A 20893-nucleotide genomic window follows, 5' to 3' on the forward strand; every position below is an offset into this window, starting at 1 on the left:
GCCCCAGAGGCCAAAGAGGGATACAGAATGGAAAGTTTCCTTGGCAAGGAGAGCTGGCAGCCGGCCATTTGGGGGCGAGAGCAGCTTGGCCAACCGCCCCCTTCCCAAAGTGAGCTTTTTCAAAACGAGTTGCCTGTCTGGCTTGCACTCTAAATTTCCCCCAGCAGCAGTTGTGCGGAAGAACCCCTGCTTTCCAGCCAAATGGTCCCAGGTTCAATCCCTGGCATCTCTGGGTAGGCGTGGGAACCCACCCCCCTTGAAACCCTGGAGACCCATAGTTGCCCATCAGTGCAGGTGGTGCTGAGATAGATGGATCCGGGATCTGACTTGGCGTAAGTTAGCTTCCCTTTGGCCAGCTTGAATATTTTTTAGCTTAACTGTTAGAAACTGGGAATCCCGGCGTCGCTGTCTGCCCTGGCTCGGCTTCTTCCCCTCCTTTCTCCTGGAGGTGAGCTTACTTATCGATGCGGACGTTTCTGCCACTCTGGGCGAGTGGTTTGTCGGTATCAGCACGGTTTCGACTGCACCGCTGTGGAACGTTTTGCTGCGCGTTCCAGCTGGGAAGCCTCACGCCCTAATGCAGTTTCCTTTCCGAGGGCAGGATTGGAGGCCAAGGAGGGAGAGGCAGAAGCAGCCTCTCTAGACTGGAGCAGGGGAGAGGTAAATTGAAGCTAAGTGCAGCCACTTAATGGGGTGACTTGTGCCTTCCAGCGGAACTGGAGACTCCCCTGGAGCGTTTTGCCTTTGCTCTTGCCGGGTGGATATTTTGCCTTTTTCAGTCCCAGGCTTTGAGGCCAGACCATTAAGCTGCTTGTGTTCTTGAAGATGGCAACATTTTTTGCTTGATTTGAATATAGGAAGGATTCCTTTCACTTACTGATGCTTCCCGGAGTCCTCTCTCTGGGTTGGCCCACAGAAGCCACTCTGGTAGTAAAAATGTAGAAGTTAACTTAGGGTGCAATCCTATGCATGTTCAGATGGAGAAAAGTCCTACGACTCCCAGCATTCCCCTGAATGCTGGGAATCATAGGACTTTTCTCTGTCTAAGCATGCATAGGATTGTGCTTAAATTGCCCCCAAATCTGAGGTTTTGCCTAATAATAAAGCCAGTCCTGATCTCTCCCCTGTCTGTGCCTATGGTCTTGGATCCCCCCTCCCTCTTTTCTTTGGGTCATTGGGCAACGCCAAAACATGTAAGTGTGACATGGCCAGTCTCTTCACTACAGGCTCATGTATCCCTTACTGCCTCTTCCTCCTCCTCATTGATATTATTATTGAGATGTTAAGGCTGCCTTTTAGGGCGCACTGCCCTCATGAGGCAGTTCACAATACTACAAAAACATGTGCAATTACAATTGCGCGCACACACACACACAGTAGCAGCAGCAGCAGCAACCACAGCTGACGATCTTTAAGCACCGAATGCAGCCTGGAATAAATGGGTCTTCAGTTGTTGTTTTTTTAAAGCCAGCAGGGATGAGGCGATATGTATCTTCTGGCAGAAGGGAGTTCCAAAGTTGTGGGGCAACCACTGAGAAAGCCCTGTCCTAGTAGTGGCGCAGCCTGATAGGTCTTGCTGGTGGACCAGAGAGTAGGGGCTCCGGCGCTGATCTTACTGCTTGGGCTGGTTCGTACAGTGTGGCTTGTTAACCACCCTGAACAACCCAACAACAAACCATGGGTTCTCAAGGTGGCTGGTTTGAGGAAAATAAGCCACAATGCATGGTTAACAAGGCGCCCTGCAGAAAATGTCCTGGGTTCAGACAACGTGCTAAGCCACAGCTCAACAAACAACTCACGGTTCAACAGCAACCCACACTCAACCACTGAGTCTAACCACAGGAGGTTGGACTCAGTGGTCTTATAGGCCCCGTCCAGCCCTACTATTCTATGAGTGTTGGTTAGCATGTTGTGCAAACCCAGTCATTAATCCAGTGGATTGTCTTGTCTTGCAGCTGGGCAAGGTTAGAAGAGATGTTATTTTCATCTCCTATGACTCCAGAATCATTAAATGTATGTGAGAGTCACCTCCCCATTGCTCTCTCTCTCCCCCGCTCTCTGATTCTTTCTCTTTTTATTTTGCGCCTGCAGTCTTTTCTCAAGCGGAATGTTTCAATAAGCTCTTTGTCTGATTGAATCAACAAGGGGCGAGGCCCTTGGGTGGTGTTTGCATATGCTGGGCAGAGAGCTTGGAAAACCTCCTGACACTGGAGAGGGTCTTGGTGTGCGTTGCCTGAAACATGGCTTGCGTATGAGCTCCATTGTTGCAGCATTTTGTACAAGAGGTCGCACCTGCCGTTCAGTTGGCCCCGCCCTGCCCAGCTCAGCTCCATGTTCTCTGGGGAGCCAATCTGAAGCAGTTGCACTTACTAAAAGTGTGAAGCAGAGCTGTGTCTGATGAGGCAGAATGGCAGGCACAGACCAAGCAGGGCCTGTTAGGACCCTGGACAGATCTCTGCTGGCTGGAGCTCACTCAAGAAGAGCTGTCGTCTCAGCAGCCTGCAGATGCCTTCTAGGGTGTTGTGAAAGCTGGCTGATCTTGGCTTGCTGTTAACCCAACCCCCTCTGAGGAGCTGTCTGTCTCTTATAGGGCCATTGCCTGATTCTATAGCCATTGGCTTCTTTGGCGTGTGGAGGGGGTGATCTTTTGAGACGAAGAGTCTGGGAAAGCCACATCCTCTGGCGTGGAAGGTCTTGGGGTGGCAGATGATTCTTCCCTGGGTGATGCCTCCTCCACCTCAGAGTCCTCCTCTGAATCAGAGGGAGAATTAAGGCCAGAGAACATGGCAGGCACTGCCAAATTGAGGATGGCTAGCTTTTCAATTCATGGAATAAACTGGCTGATTTCCAGACAGGGAAATGTCTGACAGGGCTGCTTAGAATTGTTTTTGAAATCAGTAAATGCGCACAATGAGGACTGTGCTCCCTACCTGTCCTGTAGGTAACACAGGTGTACCTATCCTCTGTGTATCAGGTGGCAGAGAAATATAGAGCAAGGCCTCTGGTATTGATCCAAGCAGGTGGTTAGGTACCTTTGGGTGGAGACTTCCCAATTAGGTCAGGGGTTGCGGGATTTTTTTTTCTGTTGAGGCCCTCATTACCTCAGTGTCATGCACCAGGACCCCGAAACCTTGTCCTCAGAGAATCCTGACCTCTTGTCCTCAGAAGAAGAGGCTCCTGAGTTATCTGTTCAGGAAGAGGACTTGGTTACAGAAAAGTGTCCCTCTTCACAACCCAGTTTTCCAGGAAGAACCCAGAGGCTGCCCCCTGCTTCTGGGGAGGTCGCATTGCCATGTTTGGACACTGAGGGCTCCAAGCCATGAAGAGTCTAGCATGCCACAGCCACCCCACATCATCACAGCCTAAGGCTGCTAAAACAGAGCAGGCCCCTTCTAAGAGAAAAAGCCTTAGTCAATGTGGAGCCGGGGGTAACCAGACTTACGGAAGCCCCACTTAAGGCTCAGTCACCATCTGATGCTTGTTGGAGCAACATACAGAAAAGCTTCTCTGCCTTCCAGCACTGTTGTCCGAGTCCCATTCCTGCCTTCCTGTGAAGCCTGACGTGCCCAAAACCCTGGTAAAGACTCTGTCCATAGGCTCCACTATGAGACTCCAAGCCTCACCAGCATCTAATGGCACTCAGCCCTCACCATGATAGAGGCAGAACAGAACACTCACTCGGAAGGTGTCGGGGTTCACATTCTGACAGTGAGCAGGGCCAGAGCCCAAGGTGGGTGGAGCTTGGACTAAAGAGAGTGGGACTTGAAACTAGGCAGAGGGCCGCGTGTGGCCCTTGGCTGCAGGTTCACCACCCCCAGTTTGGGGCTTTTAAGTGCTCAGAGCACTCTGAATCTGGCTCCTAAACAAATTGATCGGCGGCGGCGGCGATGGTATAATATCGGAGCGATACGCTCCATAAGCTTTGCCCTAGTGCAAATTCTGGCAGCTGCATTCTGGGCCAACTCAAGTTCCCGCGCGTGCCTGTTCGTTTGTATTCCAGCATTATAATGTTCTGGCTTAGAATGCTTCTGAGAAATATGGGTCTCCCTAGCCCTGCATGTGTGTGATAAGAGGAGCCTGCCAGTTCCTGACGTCCGCGCCTCAGAACCCCGTCCAGCTCAGCGCAGCATCCCTACCCCGCTATTCCTGTTAAAACCCTTTTAGGTGAGTGGAGTGAATAATTCATCGGCTTGTGTGGTTCTCTTTCTCCCCCGCTCCTTCCCCCTGTCGTGACGAGGCTTTCCATCGAACGGAGGCGCAGGACTTGGTGATGAATGGGCGGGCTTCAGCTGCTCGTCCTGCAAAGTGCTGGGCTTAGACAAAAAAAAGTTTGCCAGCTCAGCAATCACTTGTGCATGTGTGTTTTGTAGAGTGTTATCCTGAGAGAGGCCTTGAAGCTGAGTGACTTGCACACAGCAGGCAGGGAAAGGAATAATTTCCTAAAACAGAACAAAGGAACTCATTTGTTTATGTGTGTGTAAAAAAGGAGAGGTGGTATAGGCTACAGGGAAGAGCTAATGTTCTAAAAATGAAACCTCCATATTCAGGGCCAGTATAGCTCTGAATACCAGTTACTGGGGGGGCATAAGCAGGGGGGAGACTATTAGCTTCATGCCCTGCTTTATCAGCTTCCTTGAAGCATCTGGGACAGGAACAATCTGTCCTACCTCTGCCAACCTGCTCACTCGCCTTCAGTCGCCTGTGGTGACCAGACGAGGCTGATGCCATTTCCATTTTTTCTTGCTAAGCATGAAAGCAAAGCTGCTTGGCTCACGTGTCTTCATGAGAGGCAATCAAGTCCTCAGAAGTGACTGGCTTGTCTCTGCCCTATGTTTGTTATTTAGGGCCTGAAAGATTAGCACTTTAAAATGTAACACTTCCCTGCCTAATTGCCTGGAGGTGATTCTTAACTCGATGCAGGTGAGCAGCTGTTAACAAGGCTGGCTACAGGCCACCTCCCAGCAGTTTGATGTGCTGATGTATTCCCTCCTTGTTCCGAGTTTGTGGAAATAATAAAGGACCAAGGGAAGGAGCTTTGATAGAAGAGTGTGGTTACATAACGGAGTGATGCAGAACAGCTTAATCAAGGTTTTGTGTGTGCACACATGTGATGGAGGCTGCAGTGGGGAAGAGGAGCTCTCATGGGCTTCATTATTATCATTACTATTATTTATAAATAACTGTCCTGAAAGCAAATGAAACTGCTTCAGCATTTGAGAGAGGACTGTCTGGAGCATCATTAATACCAATAGCAGACAGTCCTTTTATCTCTGTGTGTGTGTGTTTCATCTGTTTTCAACAGCAAGAAACCAATAAAAAAAAAAGAACACACTTTTAAAATCGGTTTCCAAAGAGCCACGATAGTCTGCAGCAGCAAAAACAGCAGAGTCTTGTGGCACCTTAAAGACTAACAGATTTATCGTGTAACAAACTTTTGTGGCCATGCCCACTTCAGGGAATCAGGCGCGAAGAGAAGAGCCACTTCTTGTGAGTGCCCTTTTGTGCGTTTTTGTCATGAAAGGGTGCCCCTTCAAGTAGTAGGACCATTTCAGAACTTATAAAACGTGTGTGTGTGTGTGTGTGTGTGTGTGAGAGAGAGAGAGAGAGAGAGAGAGAGAGAGAAATAGCCTTTGCTAGGTATTGTTAGGGCAGTCTTCTCCAACCTGGTGTGTTCAACTTCAGCTCCCATAATCCCCCAGCTATTCTGGCTGGGGGGTTATGGGAACTGTAGTTCAGCACCCCTGAAGGGCACCGGGTTGGGAGAACTCCCTGCCTCTTTCCCCTTTGTTTGTTTGTTTGTTTATACTTGTTTTGTTTATATTATCTATTTATTTGTTCGTTTTATTTTTATCCTGCCTTTCCTCCCAAGGAACCCAAGGCAGCTCCCATGGTGGTCCTCTCCATTTTACCCTCACAACAGCCCTGTGAGGTAGGCCAGGCTGAGTATCAGCGACTGGCCCAAAGTCACTCAATGGGCTTTATGGCTGAGTGGGGACTAGAACCTGGGTCTCCCTAATCTTGGTCAGACCCCCTTTAACTACTACTCCACCCTGGCCCCCCCTTCCGGCATTCTTTTCTCGGAAGGTGATGGCTGCGTCTCTGGCCTCGTGCTCACCTCGTGGGAATTCCTGGCTTTGTGATGCTGCGTCCTACTTGGCCACGCTGTGAGTGAGTAGCTGGCCCCCGTGCCGCTGGAGAGGGCGAGGCCAAAGTAAGCAAGTCTAAGGCACTGCAGCAAACAGCAGCTTGCTCCGCTGCACAGGCAAGTGAGGAATCCTGTCCCTGAAGCTTTTAACAGAGGTCAGGCCTGCTCTGGCCTCTTGGAGCAAAGAGGCTTTTTCCTTGGCCGCTGTGGGAGCTCTCCCTACAGCCCCCTCCTTCAGCCTGAGTGGGATAGAGTGGGGGCTGGGGAGCACAGCCTGAACTGGCAGAGGGGCCATACCTTAGTGGTGCTGCGCCTTCTTTGCATGCAGAAGGTCCTGGGTTTGATCCCCAGCCTCTCTGGCTAGGGCAGGAAAAACTCCTGCCTGAAACCCCAGGGAGCCATCGCTGCCAGTCAGTGTCGGCCATACTGGTTTAGATGGACTGACTCAGGCTAAGGCAGCTTCCTGTTTAAATCAAACCAGTATTCAGAACCATGAGAACTAGAATCTTACTTCCCCGTAGATCAGGGGTTGAGCCCGGCTTTGCAGGCCGAATGTCCTGCATTCACTTCCCAGCATCTCCAAGTATGGTTTGCAACGAGTCCTGCCTGAAACCTTGGAGAGCCATTGCTGCCAGTCAGTGCAGATCAGAGCTGGGCCATTTGCTAGCCTCCAGATGTTGCTGGAATGCAACTCCCATAATCTCTCTGCAGTGGCCACGCTGGCTGGGGCTGCGGGGTGATGCAGTCGAACAACATCTGGGGGGCCATGAGTTTCCCCACTCCTGATGGTTAGCAAGGCCTGGGGAGTCCAAAAGCTTCACCTTGCCTACCAATCCAGTGATAATGATGATGAAGAAAAATAAGAAGAGGAGGGCCATAATGTAGGACAATATAATAATTATGATATATTAGCAGTTTTACTTTGTGTTATTTAAGTTCCAAATTAATAAAAGGAGAGAGAGAGAAGCGCTGTCCATTTGAACAGGATGGCGCCCGTTCCTTTTGCAGGCTCAGGACTTTTCCATTGCTTCCATTACTAACAGCCTTTTCTTTCCTCTCCCCCGCCTGAAGATTGAGCCTGACGCTAACGAGTCTCTTTAATGAACTCTGTGAAGCTGGCTCGCTTCTTAGCTGGTATTAACGCTCCCTTTTCTTTCGGGTGATTCTTAATTGCAGATCTTCTGTGCATGGCTGGAGAGACCGCCTCTGTGTTTCCTATGGAACTGGCTTCTCCAGCCGTGGCGAGGCTGTGAGGAAGTTTATTTGCAGGGGGCGGGGAGGTTCAGAGAGGAACTTGTGCAGTCCATTAGTGCATTACCGGAATGTGTCCTGACAGATGTGCTTGGTGGTAATGAGTTACATTAATGGCCACTGGGTTTCTTTGTTTCCCTGTTCGTTCAGCCCCGCTCCTTGGGGGAATTCTGCTGCCATTACATAGGTGGGAGGGGTCGGTCTCTCCAGGAACTCATGTTCCTGGGAGGGAGGTGGAACTCTGCCTTTGGCTGCATGCGGGGGGATGGAGATCTGGGGGTCTTTCCAGGCGGAGCCTGCAGAAGATGATGGGGCGCGTCCTTGGAGTCTCCGACGGAGGCTCTCCTTGAAGGGAGGAGGATCTTGCTTTCCATTTAAAAGGATGAGGTAGCAGGTGATGTCAAGGGGTTGCAGAGCTGCTGCGGTCTGAGTAGAACAGTCTTCCCCAGCCAGGGGGGCTCCAGGTGTGTCTCACAACAACCCCATCACCGCCAGCCGGCAGGGCTGTTGGGATGATGGAAAATCGTCACAGTGCCGGCTTCAGGGTCGGGAGGGCTCTTGGGCAAGGCCCCTCTGTGGCCCCCTGCCTCTGTGCTCCGCCTTCTCTGCCGTGGTCGCCAGCCACTCTTGCTCCTCCTCCTCGTCCTTCTCTCTGTTGCCGCTGGCTGGCTTGCCAGGCGGGGAGCCAGGAGGCCGCGGACTCTGCTGCTCTGCTCATTGCCAGCACCACAGTCTGGGCCAGAGCGAGAGACAGGCGAACCAGCAGGACGCAACAGGGAAGAGGAGGAGCACGTCCAGGGCAATATTGTCAGTGGGCCTCTGCTGGGATATGGGCTGTTGGCGGTGCCTGACCGTGCCTACACTGGACGCCGGGCCTGGGCTGTTGTCCAACACACCTGTCAATGCTGGGCTAGATAGAGCAACTGCTTGGTCTTAGGCGCCTTGCACCATTGGCCCATCTAGCCCAGTACTGTGTACGCTGAGCAGCAACAGCTGTCCGCGGTTCCGGGCCAGAGTGCAGGAGGTATCTTTCCCTGCAGCACCTCTCTGATCCTTCTCCCTGGAGATCGCAGGGACTGAATCTGGGCCATGGTTCACCCAGAGCAGGTGCTCTGTCACCGCGTTGAGGTGATGAGGGGCAACTTAAGACCAGCCCTGCTGGTGCAGACCACAGGCCTGCCCAGTGCAGTGCCCTGTTCTTCCAGAGCAGCGAATCAGATGCCTCCAGGAAGCCCGTGAGCAGGGCAGGAAGGCGATTGTCTGCTCCTGCAGTTGCTCCCCCAAAACCGGTTCCGTCCAGCCACCGACTTCTCCTCCTCCTCCTCCTCCATGAATTTCTTCTTATCCCCTGAGGAAAGCAGAGTGGGTCACATGCCAGGGTTCAAACAGAGGAATCCATTTCCAAGGGAGGCTGTGAGGAGGATGTGGCAGGCAAAGGGATCTGAAAGCTGTCCAGAGGGGACCCATCCAGGGAGTGAACTGAGCAGATGGCCGGACTCCTATCAGCCTTCACCAACCTGTCACCCCCCAGACGTCTTGGACTACAACTCCCACCAACTCCAGCCATCCTGGGGGGCACCTGGCTGGGGAAGGATGGACCTGTGGGTCTACAACAGGGGCAGGCATAAGGCAGGTTGGGATGTACTGGCAGGATCCCTGGGCGATTCGCAGTAGATCCCCCAGCCCCCCGTGGCTTAACTGCTGCCATTTTAAGGCCCACATCGGAGTGTTTGGCTTCCTGTCCTGGAGGAACTCAGATGCAGGTTTGGATTTGGGGCCAGCTGTCCTCCAAGTGTATGGCTCATGGGGGGTTCAGTAGGTGATGGTTGCCCGGAATGGATTGCTTTAGTATAGCTCAGTGGGAGAGCCCCTGCTTGGCACGTAGAAGGTCCCTGGTTCGATCCCTGGTTTCTCCATGTAGGGCTGCAAAAGGTCCCTCACCTGAAACCCTGGAGAGCCACTGCTGCCAGTCAGTGTTGATGGTACTGAGTGAGATGGAGAGATGGTGTGACTCAGTCTAAGGCAGCGGTCTGTGCTGTTTATGTTGATCTTGGATTTTACTTGTGTTTTTATTGTATGCCGGCCTGGGAGCTTTTAGCTATGGCCACCTTCTCCAACCTGGTGCCCTCCAGATGGGTTGGACTGCAACCCCCATCATTTCCAGCCAGCGGGATGGGAATGATGGGGGTTGCAGTCCAGCCCTTCTGGAGGGCACCAGGTTGGGGCAGGCTGAGCTATAGGGTGACTAAGAAACCATAGAAATAAAAACCAACCAACCCCATCCTCTGCTTTGCATCAGGCTCCAGCTGGTGAACCTCAGGGCCTAGTAAGAAGCAAAGTAGAACCCTCAGGCCTGAAGTGGTACCACCCACCAGGTCCCACGTGCCCCAACGATTATATGCTTCCATGACTGCACCGGTCGGGCCACACAAGGGAGGCCAGAATTGATTGTGCACCCCTCTTCTTTCTCTGTCTCTCCTGCTCCCACTACTGGTCCCTCTCAGAGGTCCAGGCACTTTTCGTCTCTGCTTTTTTTTATGTGCAGGGTCAAGTACCCAGTGGTACACTTCCCGGCAGAACAGCCCTTCAAAAGACGAGTCATCTCTGGCGTAGGTGTAGTCCTGTCTCCCTGCAGATGATAGCTTTCAAATCCGAGACCAGCCTCACAGGGCACACACCCTGATTCATTTTATTTTTTTCTTTTGTTTTTAATCTGCCCGATAGCCAGCGTTCGCTGGGCGGGTGTCCTTTGCCAGCTTTAAACCATGGCTTACCATTCACCTGACGCACCATTCCCCTCTTGATCGGGGCAATTGAAATGGGTGTGCATTTGGGAATGAGGCCTCCCTCCCAAAGTCATATGATCTCCCTCCCCTCCCCTCCCTTGCCATGGTGCACGTCTCGGACGGGTGCCCTGAGATGGTCTCCGCAATGGCTACTAGTCTTGATGGCTGTGTGTTACCTCCAGAACCAGAGGCACTGAGCTGATGTACACCAGTTGCTGGGGAACATGGGTGGGAGGGTGCTGTTGCTCTCATGTTCTGCTTGTGGGTTCCTGGTCGACAGCAGGTTGGCCCCTATATGAACAGAGTGCTGGATTAGATGGACCCTTGGTCTGATCCAGCAGGGTGCTTCTTATGTTCTTATGTTCTGTGCTGCTCCTTTGCCATTATGTGCAGAGACAGTTGTCTCTCCAGAACTGCACCCTGCGAAACAACATCTCCTTTTAAGCTTTTGCTTTGATTAGAGTTCTGGTCTTCTCTCCATCTGGTCTGTAAACAGAAGCTGCTCGGCCTTGAAAAGCATCCCTTTTGTCTCAAGCCGTTAACTTTCTTCTTTTCTTTTTTTAAGATCAATGTCTTTCTGTATTCTCTTCCTCAGATCTTGGGTTCTGCCTTCATCCATGTTGGAGGCAAGGCAGAAGTGAGAAAAATCCTCATCGGAAGTGGAATATTTCAGCGATGTGTAGTTGTTGGTCAGGCCTCTTGATATTTTAGGGTAGTGACAGACTGATGGATCGCTTACATTGAGGCAGGGGTGTGCAAAGTGTGGGGCTCCCCTTGCCCAATTTTGAGGCTGCCATGCCACCGAATTTGCTGCTGACATTTTGTGGCACGGTGGCAGCAGTGGGGGGTAGGAGGAGACGCCCACCTTGTTTTAAAGCAAAATCACATGCCCAGAAGCATTCAGGGAGTGCAGTTTTTCCTTTAAAACAAGTCACCTGCCCCTAAGTTAAGGAGGAGCCAAATTCTTGGCCCCCATTTACAACTTTCCTGTGCCATACGATAAATAGTAATAATAATACAACTCTCCTAACCGGGTGTCCTCCAGATGTGTTGGATGGCAACTCCCAGCATGGCTGGCTGGAGGATGCTGGGAGTTGTAGCCTGACACATCTGGAGGGCACCAAGTGGGTTCCGGAGAACCATTGGGTGGGATATACATTTAATACTTTGAAATAAATACAGGGAATTGATGGACGCAGAGAGAAAGAGAGACTGCTACAAGCTCACGGAAGGAGATGGCCATGGAAACAAGAGAAGCGTAGAACAAGCAGGCCCCTCGGTGTGTCCACGGTGCCCTGCAGCCTTGTTTTGCTTTAAGCTCCTCTCTCAGCACCACCGGGCAGGGACTGTGTATGTCCAGGAATGGCCTAATCCAGGCTGCGGGGCCGAATCTGGGCTGGCAGTCGTCATCTCTCCCTTGCAGGAACGGCAGGCTGAACTTGCAGGCTTAGCCGTGGATGCAAAGGAGCAAAATGAGGCAGGGCCGTGTGGGCTGCTCTGCTCCCCCCCCCTCATTTTAATCTTCATTAGGCTTTGTACTTTATTATCAGTGACTGGGAAGGGGCGAGTAGGGCAGGGTAGAGATCTAAATCAGGCTCTGGAAGACGATTGCATCTCAAAAGCTCGCTCGCAAGTGCAACACTTCTAGCTGTAGGAGCTGAGTGGGACATCCGTTTAGTATCCAGCCTGCAGAAACTTCCTTGGCTTCCTCCAGGGGTGGGAGCAGTCCCTGTTCTTGTTCCCTGTCGTTGCCTCTGGGTTTTGTGGTGGCTGGGAATTATGGGAGTTGCAGTCCAGCACATCTGGAGGGCAGAGAGAAGGGTTTTCGCTGGTCGACCCACAACTGCATTTGCACACTGCGGTGCCGCCCTTCACTAAAATCTCTCAGGGTGCGCTAAAAAACAACATAAGCAGGAAATACTTCTTTTTTTAAAAAAGCGGCCAAAGCAGCCAGGAAAACCAACCGATAGAATTCAGCAGAGCAGATAAGGTCGTAATCGTGGCTCACGTCGTATCACAAGCTAAAATGCCTGGGCAAAATAGAAAGAGGTCTTTGCCAGGCGCCCAAAAGGCGTGAAAGTTGGCACCAAGCGAGCCTTTCTGGGGGTGGAAGGGGTGGTGTGCCGGGTGGAAAAGCGGCCCGTTTCACCTGAACTGTGAAGGTGGTGGGGGCGCTTCAGAGCTGCAATGGCTGGACTGCAACTCCCATCATCCCTGATCATTGGTGTGGGTGGCTGGGGCTGATGGGGGTTGTAGTCCTGCGAGCTTCTTTAGGTGCCACAGGTTCCCCCCCTCCTTTAGACTAAAGAGTTTGCTGACGTGGGCGGGGTTCCCCTTTCATCCCCAGGGCCAAATTCAGTTTCAGAGGCGCTCTGGGAGGCTGCATTCCAGTGGTGGGCAGGGCCAGAGGCAGAAGGGGTGGGGCAAAGATACAACAAATACCTTTTAGCTTAAAGCTGTTGCTGCTAGTAACTAAGCCTAGGAGAGGCGTTTCAGCCTATGAGAAATCAGGCCCCCAGGCGGGCCGGATTTGGATCCCAGGACTGAGCTTCCCCACTCCTGCTATAGAGTGTGTAGATGTCGCATTGCCTCTCAAAATACCCTGGGAGCTGGGGGTTATCCAACACAAGGGATCGGCAGTGGCTTCAAGAGGAAGAGAAGGAAGCGTTGCTATGCAAAGTCAAGGTGTGGAGTTGGTTGCTGCTGGGACCCTGTAGGTAAATCTGCATGGCTGATCCGTTGGACATAAGAGCTTAGGAGTAGAGCCTCCATTTTCAAGGGCGGTGTACCACTGAGTATCAGATGCTGGGCACAAGCAAGACGTTGCCTTTCCCTTTGCCCTCTGCTTGTGAGCTTCCCAGAGGTATTGGTCTGTCCCCTGTTGGACACAGAACACTGGGCTAGATGGGTCGGCACTTTGACTCATCCAGACAGCTCTTCCAGAATTCCTTGTTCCCCAGAGCTACAACTGACCGTAAACAGAGAGGGTGCCTAAGTTGAATGCTTTGCACTGAGTTGGCCCTCTGGCTTGGAAGCCCCGATTGCTTTGTATCAAATGCCACTCCTGGATCCAGGCCATTAGCTTGTCTCAGCATCTTTTCCCCATCTCTTTTTGAGAGGCGTTTAAAATAACAACATTATTCTGTCAGATCTCCGTCTGTCTTGCCAGGTGAAAAAAGAAGTGCGTGGCAAGTTTGGAGGAGATGGTGAATCGTGTTCTTCTTGGCTCTGGACAAAAGTTCCCACTTGCTTATAGAAATCTGTTAACTAGTTTGCAGTTTCCCTCTATAAACAAAAAAGAGCAAACAGCAAAACTCCTTTAAAATGGCCTGGATTCCCCCACCCCACCCCCCTGTAAATTTTAATCCAGCTTTCCTGGCGCTACTGCTAATTACTCTGGTAATTCATGCGGGGCTAATTTATTTCTCTTGATCATAAACAATATGGCTACCAACTAAGGCATCTCTCTGAAGAATCAAAATACTTTGTAAAATATTTTGGATCTAGATCAAACGCAGCCCACGGTGGGTCTATGGTGGTATCTGGAAATCTAGATCAGTCTGAAGATGCCTCACATTTTGCACCCGGTTTCAAAGCCACTGTGCTCTGAAAATCTTGCCCAAACCTTGTGCTGGGTGTAGACGAGGTCAAACCATGCAAGTCTGAAGCAATGGAGCCTTCTTGGCTTTGTTGAGGATGGAATGGCTGTTTTTGTCCCCGCTGCTGTAGAGAAACCAGCGGAGATTCCAGACCTTGATAATGTAAAATGACTTGATTTTTAAATTATTGATTGGCCAGAGGTCCACAGTTTTCGATCACCATTAGCATCTCCATCTTCAAAGTTGTCTGTACATGCCGTACAACTTGGAGAGCTGGTGGCGTGGTGGTACGTTTTGAAGAGTGGGCACTCATCTTGACAAGCCCCCAAGAAGAGTCCAAAAATACAGGCAGTTGTGCTGATCCATAGCAACAGACCAATTCTAGTAGTTCTCTCTACCAGGAGTAGATCTTCACTGGTGTGGCATAGTGGTTCAGATGTTGACTGGGACTGGGGAGATCTGGGTTCAAGTCCCCACTCATCCAGGATGCTCACCAAGTGGCTTTGGGCCACTCAGCCTAACCTTCCTCACAGGGCTCCTGTGAGGGTAAAATGGTGAGGAGGAGGGTCATGTATTCCGCCTTGGGTTCTTTGCAAGAGGAACAACAACAAGAATATTGAAGAGTTTGGAAAAGGGCAGAACAGGGCACCCCAAATGATCAATTACTTTCTGCCCAAATGTCGTCTACACTGACTAGCCATGGATTTCAGATAGGGGTCTTATACCCGGGCCTACCTGGAGCCGCTGGGGATTAAACCTGGGGCCTTCTGCATGCAAAGCAGGGGTTCTGCCCCTCAGCTATCACCCCTCCCTCCGTCTTCAGGGCAGCATTTCTCAAGCTTTGGGCATCATTTTTTTCCCCTGAACAAAAACTATAGACGTCCTTAACTTCCTACACCCAGGAATTACCCATCTGCCGGAGCCCCTCTGTTTATGCATTGGAAGGATACAAACGGAGAGCAGAGACTCATACAGAGGGGCAACCTGCTCGTTTGCTTTTCACATCGACTCTTCCTAGATTTATTTATTTCATTTATTTTTTTGCAGCTTGTCTTTTGTGCATTTCCACAATATTCACCCAAGGCGCTGTACCTTCCAAAATAGCAATCTATTTTTTATTTTCCCTGCACTCCGATAAAGGCGGGGATCTTGTGTTGGCATCTGCTCCCTGCAAAGGCATTAAATATATTTTAGGAAAATGTAGGGCGGGCGGGAGGGAAAGCTCTGCAAAAGTTTTGTTGCCTTGGGGGTGTTGGTGTTCTGTTAACATGGGGAGGAGTGCACGCACGCGGGAGAGAGTTTGGTAAATTTCCAAACGAACCAATTATCTCTCTCTCTTGCCCTGCAAATTGGAATCCTTTCCATTCTTGGGGGGCTTGCGAGCTTATCCTCAGAGCTAGCTAGCAAACCAGAGCAGGCGGCTCCGTTTTGCAAAGTTTGGGGTTACATGGGGAGAGAGAACACTGTTATTCCTTGAATCCATCCTCTTGTGGTAGCAAAACTGTGGTAACCACACCTCTGCCACTGCCACATTTTCAACCAAAATTTCCATGGTGCAGCAGGGCCCAAATCCCCGGGATTTCATGTAAAATTGCTCTCCTGGAAGCCTCTGGTGGGGAGGGGACATGGTGCACAGGTGAAATCCCTGTTGTGATCTCTGATCATAGATCAGAGATAACAGTGGTGATTCCTCTCCCCAGGCCCCTAGTAGCCTCCAGGGGGTGGGAGAAAGGCTTGGGGGGGAAGGGGCCTGCACAGTGAGCCCAACCCTCTGCGGGCTGGATGGGGGAATCACTACGCAGGTCGGTTTAGCCCTGAGAGCAGGGGGTTCCCCACTCCTGTGCTAAAGATGTTCATTTGATGAGACTGCTTCTTGTTATTTTATTGACTGCCATTTGGTTGTTGTTGCTCCTTTCTTTTGTTTTTATATTATTATTATTCTGCTGCTGTCTTTTCCTGTTAAGCCACATTGTTTTGTTTTTTATGGGGAAATAGTGGGCTATAAATATGAAATAGTGGGCTATAAATAAGAAACTATTGAAGGGTCATCTTTCCTTTGTTTTCAGCTCTGACCGGCTGATAGAAGAGACAATCAGGTAAGACCTGGATGTATTGTTCAACCTCTCCCCAGCCTGGTGCTCTCCAGATGTGTTGGACTACAGGTCCCAACAGCCCCAGCTGGCACGACCCTGGCTCCTTAAAGTCATCTGCTTTACAGCTAAGCATGCAGAATCGGGCTTTGCAAAGTCCAAGTCCCCTTTGCCCACAAACTTCAAACTCCTGGCTGCGTTTACCCAAGACTAAGCCTGCCTTAATTCTGATGGGGGGCAGGTGGGCTGCCCTGGAATACAACGCCCCCAAGTAGAGACACTCTTTCTGGAAGGCGCATAAGTGAGTGGCCTGAGCCAGCCCTTGCACAGAATCTGGCTGCAAATGGCGATGACTCTTTTAGAGAGAAACGTTATTTAAAAACCAGTGGCTTGTTGCAGGGGGTTGGGGTGGGGGGAAGCATGTGAGATCTTAAAACACTAAACAATGACTTAGAGCAGTGTTCCCCAGCCTGGCACCCTCCAGGTGTGTAGGACTATAGTTCACATCGTCCCCAGCTAGCGTAGCCCCATGTGCCTGGGCCACCAGATGCACCAATGTGTTCCGCTGTCCTTTGCTTGAGTCCAGCATCCTCGGAAGCTTCCATTTTGTCCCCTCTGCGCTTTCCTTGCATTGTCTTATCACCGCAGCAACAAGAGACTCTGCTCCTGCTTTCCGTGCTGGAGGGGAGAAAGGGAGTTACGGGATTTAAAATAAAAGTGGTCATTGCTGGGGAGAACAAAGGGCTCTTGCAGAAGGGTGTGAGGGAAGAAGACGCCTTCACGCGCCCGGCGCTCTTTCCTGGCTTCTCACCGTCTTTGCTGGAGTGGCTGCCTGGCAGTGTGCTTGCGTCTGGGGGGTCTTACTGGACTGCAAGACACCCGGCTCCAGAGCTCGCCAGCCGTCAGCAGCGAGGCGGGCAGCGTAATTAATATTTGCCTGGTTCCACACACTGCCTCAACAAAACCCCTGTGAGACCAAGAGGCCTGTTTTTGTTCTCTTCTCTTTCTGCCCCCCCAGCCCCACCTTTTCCTCACTCTAATTGCAAACATTTGCCTACGTGATTAATTGGCACTCGGCTGCTGCCGCCGCCCCTTCGGGGAATTTTCCCCACTAGGAAATCGCCCATCTCTTAATTAGCTTTTTGTCAGCTGTCAGCCGACGGCAGCGTTTAAGCTGTGCCGAGTTTTTATGGCCCCTTTGGTGACTGCAGCACAGTGGTCTCACTCTGGTGGGTTTCTGGCTCTCCAGAGCATTGTTTTGGTTGAAGTTGGTAATCATCTAGATTGCCCTTCCCCTTTGGGAAGCGTTGGACTGCAATTCCCATCATCCCCTGGCCTGCATGGCAAAGTGGAGAAAAGGTTGAGGCGTCTGGAGGAGGTGCAGAAAAGGGCGGCCCAAATGGTCATGGGGCCAGAGCAGCTGCCCCCTGAGGGGAGGTGACAACGTTTGGAGCTGCTCAGCTGAGAGAAAAGGTGAGGGAGGGCAGGCACGAGAGAGGGAGGTGTCCAAAATCATGCATAGTGGGGAGAAAGCGGACTGGGAGATGCTTTCCCCCCTCTCTCCATGGGGCCATCCCACGAAGCTGAACGGCAGGAGATTCAGGACAGATCAAAGGAAGGACCTCTTCACTCAGCGCAGATTTGAACTGTGGAACTTGCTGCCACAAGATTGAGTGAGAGCGACCAGCTTGGATGGCTTTAAAGGGGCATTGGGCAAATTCAGTGGCTACTAGTCCTGATGGCTATACGCTACCTCCAGTGTCAAAGGCAGTCTGCCTTTGTATACTGGTTTTTATTTTTATTATTACATTTGTATCCCGCCTTTTGCAAGGAACCCAAGGGGGCTCTTATGGTCCTTCTCCTCTCCATTGTATCCTCATAACAACCCTGTGAGGTAGGTCAGGCCGAGAGTCAGCGACTGGCCCAAAGTCACCCAGTGAACTTCATGGCTGAGTGGGGACTAGAAGCTGGATCTCCTGAGTCCCAGTCCAACACTTTAACCACCACAACATGCTGACTTTCTATCTACTTTCTCTGCACTGGTTGCTGGGGAACATGGGTGAGAGGGTGCTGTTGCATTCATGTCCTGCCTGTGAGCTTCCCTTTGGGTCAGCTGTTTGGCCACTGTGAACAGAATGCTGGACTAGGTGGACCTTGGTCTGATCCAGCACAGCTCTTCTTTTGCATACACTGCTTGTCATTTTCTATACAATAATGGATTAATGAGTCCCCCTTCCAGGCCATATTTGAACTGGCAGTGTATTGACACGAGTGCAGGGAAGATAAACCCCAGAACATTTGGTGCGCTTTTCTCATGAATCATGGTCAGCTGACCAATATATCCGTATTTCCTAATTATGCATTCATACAGTCCAGTTCTCCCTTTTCCTACTTTAACTCTCCATTTTTATTCTATTATTGTGCTTGAGTGTTACCCTATTTGCACTAGGTCCCCAAAATTGTCATCAGAACTCTTCAGTTAAAAAGAAAAAAACAAGGGATGGTCTGTTGCTTTCATGCCTGGCTGGTGGGCTTCTTGGAAACCTCTAGCTGACCACTGCCGGAGGCAGGACACTGGGCTGAGATGGACCCTTTGGTCTGCTCTAGCAAGGCAGTTTTTACATTAGTCAGTCCATCTGCCTTTCATTGTGGGAGGGCTGTGATGCGGGAAACAGTCCTTTCCTTCCTTTTGGGGAAAGGAAGAGAAACAGTGAGTTCTACAGATGCCCTGTGGAAAGGAACTGTCTGCTCTGAATTTTGGGAGTGATGGGGTTTCAGCGCTTTCTCTTGCAAAAACCATGTCATTAGAACCATAGAATCATAGAATAGTAGGGTTGGAAGGGGCCCGCAAGGCCATCGAGTCCAACCCCCTGCGCAATGCAGGAATTATTCTCTCTCCCAACACCCGGCCTTTGTTATGTCCACTTCCCTTGAAAAGAAGCAAACCAAACAACCAGCTACGGGTCATGTGCCAACTAAATGAAGCAGATGTTCTCGGGTCTCGTTCAGCAGGACACCCAGCCCGCCTCGGAGCTTTCGGACTGCCGGGGGCGGGGGGCAGGATGGGGGGAGTGCCCTGGGAAACCTTTTCCCGAGCTTTGTTGCAGGTTTGTTCAGTCACTCGGCTTTGCCTCCTGAAAAAAGACGAGGATCTCTCTTAGCTCTTTGGGCAGCATTAATCCAAAATTGCCCCAAGAAGCAGAGTACGGTGTGTGTGTGTGTGTGTGTGTGTGTGTGTGTGTGTGTCGGGGGGGGGTGGCTTTTAGCAGAGGGATGCAGCTGGAGAACTCTGGTTTCTGCAGCTGACAGCCCCAGTGGCTCAGTTTTCCTGCCCCCCCCGCATCATCTGTCTCTTCCCAGCTCCCGCCAGGCAAAGCTGGATGCCAAAGAGCATTTGTACATAATGCCATTATGTTTGGCACTGTGTGCATTTGTTATCATTGTATGTATTTGTATATAAGACCACCAGTGTGCCTACGCTTTATTTATTTATTTAGGGTGCAATCGTATGCATGTTCAGACAGAAAAAAAGTCCTACAACTCCCAGCATTCCCCAGCCAGCCATGCTGGCTGGGGAATGCTGGGAATTGTAGGACTTTTTCTGTCTAAATATGCATAGGATTGTGCCTTTAAAGTATTTTCTTTATCCCATTCCTCAGTCAAAATAGTCTCCTGGAGCAACTTACAGTCAAATCAGCAAAATAAGACAGTCCCTGCCCCGCAGAGCTTACAATCTGAAAAGACACTACACACAAGGAAAAAGGGACAGGGAGGGAAGAGGAAAAAATGAAGCAGAGTTTAAGCAGAGCTGGGGGAATGGCCTTGGTTCTCCCTCTCATCCGTCAGTGGGTGGGGGGCAAGCAGCAGGCCAACTGGAGCCCGCCCTGATGTTTGCTTTGCCTGCCTGCCTGCCTGCCTGCCTCCCTCCCTGCCTGCCTGCCTGCCTGCCTCCCTCCCTCCTCCTGCATTACAGTTGCCCCAAGGAACTTACAGTCTAAAATTCAAGCACAGGAACCAAGGGAGGGAGGGGAAGGACAAGAGGGAAGCAAGAGATGACACGCAGGCGAGGGAGCTAGGCTATTGTGCCAAAGGGTTTGCGGAAAACTAGAAACCTTCTGAATATGGAGGACAGGAGATCTGGAGAAGCCAATATCAGGGCATGAATCAGTCTTTGCAGTTAATCTTCCTTCCTTCCTTCCTTCCTTCCTTCCTTCCTTCCTTCCTTCCTTCCTTCCCTGAGTCCCTGCCCTCCCCACCCCACCAGCCCGATCCCCTCCAAGGAGAAGGCCCATGTCTTCTACTGCTCTGAAAACAGCTTACATCTTGAATTCTGGATAAGGTGGCTTCTCTGGTCCAGGCATCTCAGGGGAGATTTTTAAGCAGCCGTCAGAAAATGCTGTTTCCAGGTTTCTGTTCCTTAATAGCGTCTTCCTTCCTTTTCCTTCTTTAATGCAACAGAAACCATCTGGCTGCGCTCCTCTCCCTGCCACAGAAGGGAGGGGAGCGATCGCAGCCCTTGCAGCAGCAAGAGAGTCTGAAATGTATTTAACATTAACACTTGGCTCGGGGCCCCGAGATCTGCCATGCTGATGGGTTGATGTGGGCTGTTGTCTTTGCAAGTCCCCAAACCCAGCCCCGCACAGGCTGGGGCCCTCGCTGCTCCAGGGGAATAGGTGTGCGGGGGGGGGGGGGCTGCTGTTACTATTATTGTTATTATTGTTTTATCCGGGTCTTCAGCCAAAAAAGATTTCCAGAGCAACTTACACGGATTAATGATAAGACAGCCCCTGCTCTCAGGCTTACAATCTAAAGGACACAACACAAAAGGAAAAGGGATTGGGAGGGAGGAAGAAAGAAAGAAAGAAAGAAAGAAAGAGAAAGAAAGAAGCAAAATGCAGGCACCTGTTCTTAGTTTCAAAGTTCTTACAGGTGATCTGTCGCATAGCATCCTAAAATCTCTAAGCAGTTCACAGTATGTATATAATACAGTGTAAAACCAATACAAAAACAATAGAAATTAGT

General features: G+C 50.9%; 1 protein-coding gene across 2 annotated transcripts in view; it reads left to right on the forward strand.

Moving 5' to 3' along the window:
* The window catches only part of GOSR1 (golgi SNAP receptor complex member 1), a 51804-nt gene that overhangs the window by 19989 nt on the left and 10922 nt on the right, over positions 1 to 20893 (forward strand). For both annotated transcript variants that reach the window (XR_014786177.1, XM_084823174.1), the window contains exon 7: positions 15848 to 15877. Coding sequence is in view for 1 of the 2 variants with exons in the window: in XM_084823174.1 (XP_084679300.1) it covers positions 15848 to 15877 (30 nt within the window). In the remaining variant the exon portion in view is untranslated. The remainder of the gene's footprint in view (positions 1 to 15847; positions 15878 to 20893) is intronic.

This window comes from Heloderma suspectum, chromosome 16 (assembly GCF_057233095.1).
Source record: "Heloderma suspectum isolate Gila_16-S chromosome 16, 16-S_ref, whole genome shotgun sequence".
NCBI lineage: Eukaryota > Metazoa > Chordata > Lepidosauria > Squamata > Helodermatidae > Heloderma > Heloderma suspectum.